Source organism: Danio rerio, chromosome 11 (assembly GCF_052040795.2).
Source record: "Danio rerio strain M-AB ecotype USA chromosome 11, GRCz13ab, whole genome shotgun sequence".
Lineage (NCBI taxonomy): Eukaryota > Metazoa > Chordata > Actinopteri > Cypriniformes > Danionidae > Danio > Danio rerio.
Genome location: NC_141031.1, coordinates 44,251,832 through 44,263,699, shown reverse-complemented (window position 1 = coordinate 44,263,699; position 11,868 = coordinate 44,251,832). Strand labels below are relative to the sequence as shown.

The 11,868-nt window shown below is 35.2% G+C and overlaps 1 protein-coding gene across 1 annotated transcript; it reads left to right on the top strand.

Annotated features, from left to right (window-relative positions):
* The first annotated feature begins 6,081 nt into the window (after positions 1-6,081).
* On the top strand, positions 6,082-7,667 carry LOC147841895 (uncharacterized). The gene is made up of 7 exons (XM_087274387.1): positions 6,082-6,369; positions 6,449-6,516; positions 6,624-6,806; positions 7,019-7,074; positions 7,187-7,231; positions 7,304-7,351; positions 7,448-7,667. The coding sequence occupies exons 1-7, from the start codon at positions 6,209-6,211 to the stop codon at positions 7,610-7,612; spliced, it is 726 nt and encodes a 241-aa protein (XP_087130513.1). The 5' UTR covers positions 6,082-6,208; the 3' UTR covers positions 7,613-7,667.
* Positions 7,668-11,868: the final 4,201 nt, after the last annotated feature.

Here is an 11,868-nt window from a genome sequence, read left to right as displayed (position 1 = left end):
AATAATGTCAAAAGGTTTTATATGGAAGTTCATTCTAATTTCATTCAAAAAACAAAACCAAATCATGATTAGATCTCAACTCATCAGTCTCTTATCAGGCTCGATTTCCTCCAATATAATATGTTGAGCTTTTTCCTCCCGGTCAGGTGAAATACATGTCAAGCAGGAGTGAATGTCAAGCATCCGTCAGTTTAACAAACAGAGCCACTCTTTCTCCTTATTTCCATCTGTATGCTATCAGCGGAGTGTCAGCACAGGATTGGCCTGCGCTTCAGCGGATAAAAGTAGAAAGATCCTGTTGAGTGAATAATCTGGCCAGTTTACAGTGTCAGTCTGACACAAGCACACAGGTTGGAGGATTCACACACAATCCCTGCGCCTCTTTACGTTTGGACGGCTGAATGTGAAATCAATGGTACATCCATGTCAGAGATTGTTTGTGTGGGACTCACTGGCTCAGAAATGGAAGAAAACTCACATTTTTTTCGCCTTAAAGAAAGAAGAATACGATAAAGAGGCACTGCTGAACTTGCTTTTCAACTGCAGACTCTTGATCAAAAGAATGCAGCAAATAATTATAGCATGTTGCATATTCTGCCAATTAAATCCGCTCCTTTTTAAGTATTACTATTATTACTACAGTGGTTAGCACTGTCACCTCACAGCAAGAATGCTACCGGTTTGAGCCTTGGCTGGGTCAGTTGGCATTTCTGTGTGGAGTTTGCATGTTCTCCCCATGTTGGCGTGGGTTTCTTACAGGTGCTTCGGTTTCAAATTGGTTAGATTGAATCTCACTGTGGTAGCAAGTTTTTCAATATGAGTTTTAAAATTAAGGTTTGAGTCCAACGTGATACCTAAATATTTGAATTCAGTGACATTTTTAATACTTTGCCCATTTTTAAAAATGTCTACAACATTTCCAACTTTATACTTATTTGAGAAACACATGGATACAGGTTTTTCAACATTTAACATGAGATTTGAATTTTGCAACCATTTAAAAACATTCTGAATTCAAATAAATAAATAAATAAGTGAGAAACTTGATGTAGAAAGAACAAAACGGAAAAAACAAACAAACAAAAAAAGAAAGAAAGCTTTGTAAGGTTGTGTGGTAAATTTAAATAAATAAATGAATAAATAAATAAATTAATTAATTAATTAATTAATAAGCAAGAAACTTGATGTGGAAAGAACAAAACAAAACTTTAAAAGGTTTAATGAATTCAAATAAATAATTAGCGAGAGACTTGATGAGGAAAGAACAAAACGAAACACAAAAGCAAACAAAAAATAATCAAACAAAGCAAAGCAAAGCAAAACAAACAAAACAAAAAACAAAACACACAAAGCAAAGCAAAGCAAAGCAAAAAAAAAAAACACAAAGCAAAGCAAAGCAAAACAAACAAAACAAAAAACAAAACAAAACACACAAAGCAAAGCAAAGCAAAAAAAAAAAACACAAAGCAAAGCAAAGCAAAACAAACAAAACAAAAAACAAAACAAAACACACAAAGCAAAGCAAAGCCAAGCAAAACAAAAAAAAGACCAAGCAAAACAAAACAAAGCAATGCAACGCAAAAAACCAAGCAAAACAAAACACAAAACAAAAAAAACAAGCAAAACAAAACAAAGCAAAGCAAAGCAAAATGATCTAAAATTATATCTGAAAGATAAGCTAAAGCAAAACTTGTTGAACATCTTTTGCTTTACTACAGTTCAACATGGAAATTATATTTTGTACATTTATTTCATTTGGGAGAAAAAGAATATCGGCTGCCTTTTAGGCTAGAACATGGGTGAACAACTGGAACATGTTCAGCAGGTTTCTGAACAGAAATATTGAAGAAATATTTATTAAAACTAGTTGTAATTTCTACAGAATCATAAACATATATTTATTTTAAGTTGTATATCCTCTACTTTCGACTTTTCTTTTACAATTAATTTGTTAACATTTTTTCCATATCGTGTTACTATTTCCTTTTGCATCTTCAAAAATTTTAAGAGAGAAATTTGCTTTAGCTTATCTACTTTCAGATATAATTTCAGAGTGCTTTAAACTTTTACTTAAAAAAATACAAATAAAATAAAAATTTCGCCCTGGCTGAAGTGTCCAAATAGGTTTAGCAGGTTTAATGTCCTCCGGTCATTCACATCTCTGTAAACAGGAAAAAGTGAGATGGACATACAGACGTCGAGTCAGAAGGAGAGTAGGAAACTTAAAAGACTTGTGTTTTCCCTTTATGTAAAACAGAATGAGAAGTAACATTTGTTTTGCTGGCGTAAAGCGCACAATCAGGGCCACAGAGGAGGCTAAATGCATTATACATCAGCAGGGTGAAACACCACGCACTTGGCTGAGATCCTGCCGCTGCTGCTGTCACTTCAGCTTATTGGAAGAGGAAAGTGCTTTAGCCAAACACCATAGCGCTTTATTCTGCTCTTTAAATACACAGGAGAGAGACAGAGGGAGAGAGAAAGGCTCTATATTCAGACTCTATTAAAGATATGCAGTTAAATTATTTGCCCTCCTGTGATTTTTTTTCTTTGAAAATATTTTCCAAATGATGTTTAACAGAGCAAGGAAATTTTCACAGTATGTCTGATGATATTTTTTCTTCTGGAGAAAGTCTTAGTTGTGTTATTTCAGCTAGAATAAAAGCAGTTTTAAATTTTTAATTGAGGTCAATATTATTAACCCCCTTAATTTATATTTGTTTTGGATTTTCTACAAAACAAACTACTGTTATACAATGACTTAATTATCCTAGTTAAAAATGTCTATATGAATACTAGCATTCCCCTATACCACATGTGTTTGGTCTGTGGAGGAAACCCACACCAACACGGGGAGAACATGCAAACTCCACACAGAAATGCCAACTGACCCAGTCGGGACTCAAACTAGCAACCGTCTTGCTGTGAGGTGACAGTGCTAACCACTGTGCCACCATGCTGCCCACAAGCTGCCATTGTAAATAATAAAAACTAAATAATGTAAACAATGCAGTTCTGAGGTGTGCCTCACACAGGTGAGTGGGCTTGACAAACCACCTGTAGAAAACACACTCTTTCATCTCTCTGGCATTTTAACCGACACCTGCACCAGTTTTGCACCAGATGCTTTCACTGTATATCTCTAAAAAGCAATGTGCATTTAGAGTGTGCCTCACACAGGTGAGTGGGCTTGACAAACCACCTGTAGAAACACTCTTCCCCCCGCCTCCTTCTAACACTAGCATTTGATTCCCTGAGCACTGACAGCTTCTTTGTGTAATTAGCACTTGCTGTGTGTATTGCCTATTCATGTTGAATCACTGAATGCCTCCTCAATTGTAAATAGCCATGGACAAAAGCGTCTGCTGAATGACTAATGTAAATATGTCAATAAATCATGGCATTGCATCATTCTGGGACTGGTTGCATCTTTTATTAACCAGAGCGTCTCTGAAGGCCTTCAGGTAACTCCCAGGACCACGCAAATTTAGGGCTGTTTGCTTTGAGTCTTTTTTGATTAGACTGGATGGAGATTTAAGCTCCATAACGGTGCCGTACTGATTCTCCCAGACAGAGGCCTCTTTCATATCCAAACACTGGCCCCTGTGAAACACACACTCTCCATCTTTGTCTACAGCACACGCAAACAATCCACCGCACTCATTTCATTCATTCATAGATACACACTTTCAGTATTGCAATGATTTCTGAAACGGATCTACTGGCATCAATAGTTTCAAGAATATTTTTACATTCTGCAAAAGATTCTTTATAGTGGAAAAAGATGATTTATTTATTATTTAATCTAAAATAATTTTTTAGATTATGAAAGTGTTTTTCACATGAAAAAAATCAGTTGCCATTGATTTCCATACTATTTTTCATTCCTACACTGTAAGAAATGTCTTTAAATACTAACACAGGCTCATTGTGGATACGTACCCCTGTCTATATTTCTGGAGAGCGCAAATTATGTAGCCAGTGGTACGTCTTGCTGCATTTCATCTGTAAAATGAACTACGGGGTGGTATGACACCTCCGACAGTTTCTGTTCCTTTCCACGCTACCAGCTGACCGCTTTAACTCCATATGGACAGCTTTTTTCAGTGTTACCAGTTTGCCCAGTAGCTCATTGTGTACGACGGCAGACTTGGGACATGGAGACAACTGTGGCGATGGGGTTTGAGTCCAAAGAAAAATGATTTCAGAAGCCAGGTTAAACAAGAGCATATATATATATATATATATACAGGGCTCGAAATTGCGACCATTTTGGTCGCATATGCACCCGAAAATTAATCTATGCGACCTCATAATATATATGGGAGCATTAGTGCGACTGCAGATAGTGGTTGTAGTGCGACCTGTTTTGATTTTTTGTAAAAACGTGCTGAATCGCTCTTCCCTGCCGCTATATTGGTTCATATTAGCTGTCAATCACTCAAGGTTTTCCGCTGTCAGATGACAGGGAAGGAGCTTTTATGACCACGGGAAATGCAAACGGCTAAAGAGTAAAGACTTAAAGTACACAGGTTTGCAAACCCCACCTAAAGTTGAGGCGCAGATGAAAGCGATCATGATACGTCACGTGGTGAATAATGATCCGCCAGCTGAGATCAATCGAGTACGCGCTTCTTGGAGAAGGTGCCCGAATCTCCATGCGTTGCATTCACTGCGTGTTCAGCGCAAATGTCTGCTAAAAGTCAAATCTAATACTGTACATATCATCGCCAAAGAAGCTCGCCTTTACTAAGTTTACACTGAAACTGCGGCTCATAACAAAGACCGGTTTTGCGCCGATGGTCATCGCAAGAATCTTGCGCTGTCTGCTCATAAAATAGGTCGGCTGACTCGCCTGCTTTCCACTAACACAGAAAAATGAAGATCATCTCAGACTGAACCTTTAAATTGACACAAACTGAAACCAAAACTTTTAAAGAGTGATAGAAGTGAGACTTTACTTTCTTTCTTTTGTCTATTCTTTTTTGATTTGTATATTATTTTTAAATTTATTTACTGATGACTGCTTTGCAGCTTTCATCATTGAATTGAATGATTTATTATAATCTTTTGTTCGTTTTGTAGCAGAAATATTATTTATTAAATTGACATGCATATAAAAACAGCAGTACCAAATAAATATTTCTTACTGCAATGCTTCATTTTTGTTTGATGCAAACTATACAATTATTTTTGTAAAGTAACAGACTTTTTATAGCAGATAACCTACATTCATGCACATTCAAGGCAGTATCATAATGAGAAATGGAATTCATTTTTACTATTAATGTCATTTTTTATCATCATTAATATTCTATGGCCTAATTATTAGACATTCATTTTGGAATTATTGCACACAAATATCAATGTCTTCGCAGCATTAGTTAGATAGTTGTTTCTGGTTTTTGTTAGTCCTATTAATGTTGTTTTAAAATACAATAAATCCCTTAAAAAACAATTTGCAGCTGTGCTCATTCCTTTTTGGTGGGTGCTCCTAAATTTTTTCTGGTGCTCCTAAAATTTTTTTGGTGCTCCTAAATATTTGTAGTTGGGAGCACCGGTGCTACCAAGTAAAAAAGTTAATTTCGAGCCCTGATATATATATATATATATATATATATATATATATATATATATATATATATATATATATATATATATATATATATATATATATATATATATGTATATATAAAGTAAATAAACAACAGGCATGAAAACATGGTGAAATCACGTGACCGCGATGACTTCTTTTTCTAAATTGCTTTAAAAGCACTATTTGTTAAGTTTTGGGAAAGGGGTGGGTGGGTCAGTCAGTCAACAGCAAGCTGGCCTGGTCGGCTGAAGTGAACATTGCACCCTCGGCTGGATTCATGCAAGAAGAGGATGCGCGAGAAAAAATTTGTAATCAACAAAAAGCATACACAGCGCCCTCTGGTGGATTTGTAAAAACAAAAACAAAAACTGCGAGCAGATGTCCGGGGTCCGTTCTTCGTACGTCGCTAATTACATCCGAGATCAAAATACACATCCAAGATGATATAATCCTGCTAATCATTATCTGGCTAATTAGGTTCTTCGAACACACCGGTTGTTTCTGATTAGTATGGCTGGATTGAATGATCTGAGATTGTTGCGCGTTCATGCGCGGGTTTAAAAGGCACTATGTATCGATGGTAGAAACAATGATTAACAACATCGTTAAGGAATGGCAAAAGAGCGTGCGACTTTTTTCACACAAGCGGAGCAAGAGCTCCTCATTGAGGGTTATGGTGAATTTCAGCATTTAATAAAAACCTCTGGAAATACATCAAAAGCGGCGAAAACCAGAAGAGAGGGCTGGGAAAAAGTTGCAGAAAAATTGAATGCGTAAGTAATGTATGTGCTAGAGGTTAATACTCTTACAATAATTTGTGATAATGACATTTAGACTGTTTTATTTAATTAGAGCCACCACGGGACCCATAAGAACATGGGAGCAAGTAAAGGTAAAATACAAGAACATTCTACAAAATGGTAAATACATTTTAAAAAATAAAGTACGTTTCTTTATTGTGTGTGTGATCATTTGCACATAGAAATAAAGTGAATAATGAGGTGTTTTTATTTTTTTTTCCCATCAGCTACTAGGAAAAGGTGTGAACAAAAAAAAACGGGTGGTGGTCCTGCACCTCCACCTCATACCCCGGCAGAAGAGCTTGCCCTTGGTTTTAATGCAAACAGGCCAATTGTTCAGGGCATACCAGGGGGCAGCTCTTCCCTAGAGCCACAGCCAGGGACCAGTAAGGGCACCACAGTCATCACTGGTAAATAGGATTTGAATTATGTTTCTACATTGCAGTTTTTAATCTAAATGTCATGTATACAAATTTTAAAATGGTATATTAAATAGTTTTGTATTGCCGTAAAGAAAGATGGCTAAACTTGTTAGATTTTGAAAAGATCTTGTTAGATTAGTTGTTAGATTTATGTTCTCGTGTAGCTCATTATGCTGTATTTCTTTATTTTATCTGTGAAGTTTCTAATGATACACCTACACTTGTATCAATTCCATTTGAAGTTGTGGCAGAAGTGGTAAGTGGACTGATGCTAGGCTACATTTTTTTTAACAATCTTTCAATCAGTAGTTAAGACTCATGCCAACCACTTCATGCATATATTTATATATTTTTCCCTTAATGCACAGAACAGTGAGGAGACTCTTTCAGATGAGTGTTTTGAGGAGTTGACAGTAAGTGCATAATCAAACAATGTCTCCAATCATAGTGTGTATGTGTAATTACTTTATTTTTTTTCTCTGCAGGAGTCCATGCCTTCTAAGAGGCCTTTTGACCGGCACAGTGATAAAGAGGTAGATTGTACAGCAGTTTTGATTTAAAAAAAAATAATTAATAAAAAATAATAATTTAACTGTATGTTTTTAATTTTAACTCTCAAAATGGCACAGGGTGACATTCGTTCTCTATATAAGAGGAGCCTCCAACATAAAGTGGAGTATTTAGAGCTTAAAAAACAAAAACTACAAGGAGAAATCGAGCTGCAGCAACTAATGAAAACAAAAATGGAGCTAGAAATACAATTGTTGCAAAAAGAACTTCAGAGTAAGTACTAAAACAACATTTTCACACTGGGCCACTACTGTTGACCTTGCATAATTTTTCCTCTCTTTGCAGGCAAAAGATGACGTGTGTGTGTGTGTTATAAAAAAATTTAATAAATGGTACTAAACATTATCGGGTGCGTTTTATTTTTTGTCTTCGTAATTTTAATACAATTTCATCAAAAATGATGTGCCACAATCCTGTCGCGTGCAGCTCTGCCACTGGGTTGGTCCAAATGCACTGGCTGAAGGTCATTATTATGCTGCACTGGCACCACATGGATTCTCTCCCTTCTAATGGTAGCAATATTGTGCAAGACTGTACATGCAACAATAATATCACATGCCCGGTCAGGTGCAACTCGCAGATGTTTCAGACATTGAAATCTTCCCTTTAGGTGGCCAAAGGTCATTTCAATGCGTGCCCTTGTCCTGACTAGAGCTGCATTATAGCGAGTTTGTGGCCCAGGGTTAGGGTCAGGGAATGGGGTCATAAAATACTGCCTACAAGCATAACCCCTGTCACCAAGCAGGATTCCATCGTAATCACCTGTAGAAGGCATTTATGTTAGGGTCTTAATTTGGATAAAAATAAACTTTGTTCTTTTTGCCTTACCGCGTTCAAATGATGTGTATAAATGTGACTCTCTGAAAATTCTAGAGTCATGCACAGATCCTGGCCATTTTGCTTCCACATTTGTGATATGGTACATAGAGTCACACACCATCTAGGACACACACACATTGTTATATATATATATATGTGTGTGTGTGTGTGTGTATATATACACACACACACACACACACACACACACACATATATATATATATATATATATATACACACATATATATATATATACACACACACATATATATATATATATACACATATATACACACACACACACACATATATATATATATATATATATATATATATGTGTGTATATGTGTATACACACACACATATATATATATATATATATATATATATATATATATATATATATATGTATGTATACACATAAATACACACACATATATATATATATATATATATATATATATATATATATATATATATATATATATATATATATATATATATATGTGTGTATACACACATATATATATATATATATATATATATATATATATATATATATATGTGTGTATACACATATACACACACACACACATATATATATATATATATATATATATATATATATATATATATATATGTATGTATACACATATATACACACACACATATATATATATATATATATATATGTGTATACACATACACACACACACACACACACACACATATATATATATATATATATATATATATATATATATATATATATATATATATGTATGTATACACATATATACACACACACATATATATATATATATAGATATATGTGTGTATACACATATACACACACACACACATATATATATATATATATATATATATGTGTATACACATACACACACACACACACACACACACATATATATATATATATATATATATATATATATATATATATATATATATATATATATATATATATATATATATATGTATGTATACACATATATACACACACACACATATATATATATATATATGTATATGTATATATGTGTGTGTGTGTGTGTATATATGTATGAATGAAATTACTTACCTGCACATTTATACTGTGAACCCCTTTTCGGTTCACAAAATCTCCTTCATTAGGGCCAGGGGGGGCCTTGATTTGAATGTGTGTGCAGTCTATGGCACCAATCACATTAGGGAAGCCTGGGGCATAATCAAATTTATTTAGGCGTGCACATATTAACACCATCTTCATTAGTAATTTCTAAATATAAGGTACCTGCAATGGCGAAGAAGCTTTGTTTCACCACTTGTGGTCTTAAGTGGCTAGGAAATACAACAACACTTCCTAAAAACTGCTTCAGTGCCAGATAAACTTTGCGAATAGCACGACAGACAGCACTTTTGGACAAATTCTCTGCATCCCCGATTGTATAAAGAAAAGTGCCACTCGCAAAGTATCTTAACCCGATACACACGGTTTGTGCTGATGTTAAAGCCCGACTCCGACGGGTCAAACTTTTAATATGAGGATCCAACAAATTTACAATGTACATGATACCCTCACGTGAAAAACGATATCGCTCAAAAAGTATATGATCCTGCTGCGCTAAAGGATCATTTCTCTGTTTCAAGTCGCGGTTAATTCTAAAAGCTCGTCGTATTATTAGCGCACCTTCCGCAACAGGTTGCTCTCTTAAGAACGGACAAGACATGACTGCAAATGCAACAGATTTCCTGAATCAGCTGCGCTTAAAAAGCCGCGATCTGATCCTGTTTACATGAAATAAGCCTGCTTCCGACCAGGTTTGAGTTGCCAGACCTGTTGCTATGACAACAACTCTCGGAAAACTTTTGAAGAACGAAATGATCCTGGATCGTGTCAAATCGTCAATATCCAAATCCAGCTAATTGAGTAATCCACGTACGAAGAACGGACCCCCGGTCACGTATTTCGCTGTCTCCAGACTTGGGTATGAATTCTCAACAAGCCTGGCTTGATAAATGAACTGTAAAAGCGGCATGGTAAAAATCTGAAACCTGTTTAACAGTTAGTTCCCCTGAAGGTGCAGTAGGTGATTGTCTTCCGAAACATTTGTTGTTGTGCTGGTTGAATGTCTCCACATTCCAGTAGTGATGATTAAAGTAAATGATCTAAATGTGTTTATATATTCTGGGTGTCCCATTAAACAACCAATGTTCATCCAATTAAAAATTATCGGTTGTAGGTTTATACTGTGTGCACAGACGTGTTGTTTAGCCACTAAAATCTTCCAACGAAAGATTGATGTGAGTTTTTTCAGTTTTATAAGGTCCTTTTACAGCATCGATAAAGACGATTTTTTATTTAGTTTAAACTAAAATAGCGCTATTCCACCTAGCCTGCTTTACTGAGCTGAAGTTGCTTTTTTATTCCCATTGGTTCCTTTTTGAACATTGACAGCCTGTGATGCGCTCCCTATATTGTTTACTGCTACTCTGAATATTCGCTCTAAAACAGCATGCAAGTATGGCTTGGTAATAAGTACAATTCACTCATGCCAACCGCATGAGAGAGTTAGACCAGCGATTGTTACGTGCATGAAATATTGCACATTATGACAAGTTATTTGCTGCACGACTGTAAATGTGCTACATAAAATACAATTTTTCTTGGGAATGTTGGCTCGATTTTGTCACTTTTTAACACAACCTAAAATCAACCAAATATCAACGTCATTTGGCCTCATTAGAGGCTGGCTAAATATTGAATTTTGGTCACCTGACATCACAACCAAAATCTAACCTAATATTAACATCTTATGCTGTTGTGTGCCTGCTGGGAAATAACCAAATGCACTACAGAATATTTCGTTTACACACATTCACAAATTACATGTAAATGCATCAGCTTTACAAAGCGTAATACTCACTACTCTTGAGTACTTTTGAAAGGTCTTTTTACTCGTAATTTAAGTAATATTCAAAACGGATACTTTTACTCTACTTTCACTGTATTTTTAGGCAAGTGATGGTACTTTTACTTAAGTATGATTTTTCAGTACTTCTCCACCATAGATAATGGCACAATTAGGATGAGTTAAATAACATTATTTATGTGGTATTTTGAAGTGAAACTTCACAAACGCACTCTAGGGACATCAGAGACAACTATAATATGATGATTTGATAATATGGACACATTTATTATTAATATCTATGTTGGAAATGGTGCTGCTTCTTTATATTTGTTAAGTAAACATTAAGTAAATGTTTAAAAAAAGAGCGTTCATTAGAAACAAGCGCTTTATTTTGGATCAACTTAATGCATGCTTGCTAAACCAGAAATAGGACCAAAAATGTGGAAAAAGAAAACATTTAAATGGCAATGTCAAAAATGAATAATGTATGTGGACAGGCATCATTTGTGTGCACTATACAAATATGCTAATTATGAGAAATAACAACAACAGAGATGCCTGACTTACTAAATATAATTACAGCCAAAATGACAGTTTTGCAGTTTCTTCTCACACACACACACATAATCTGACCAAGCACGCACACACACGCATGCACGCACGCACGCACGCACACACACACGCACACACACACACACACACACACAAAGGAATGTGCAATAACATGCCTATGATCCAGGCCACAG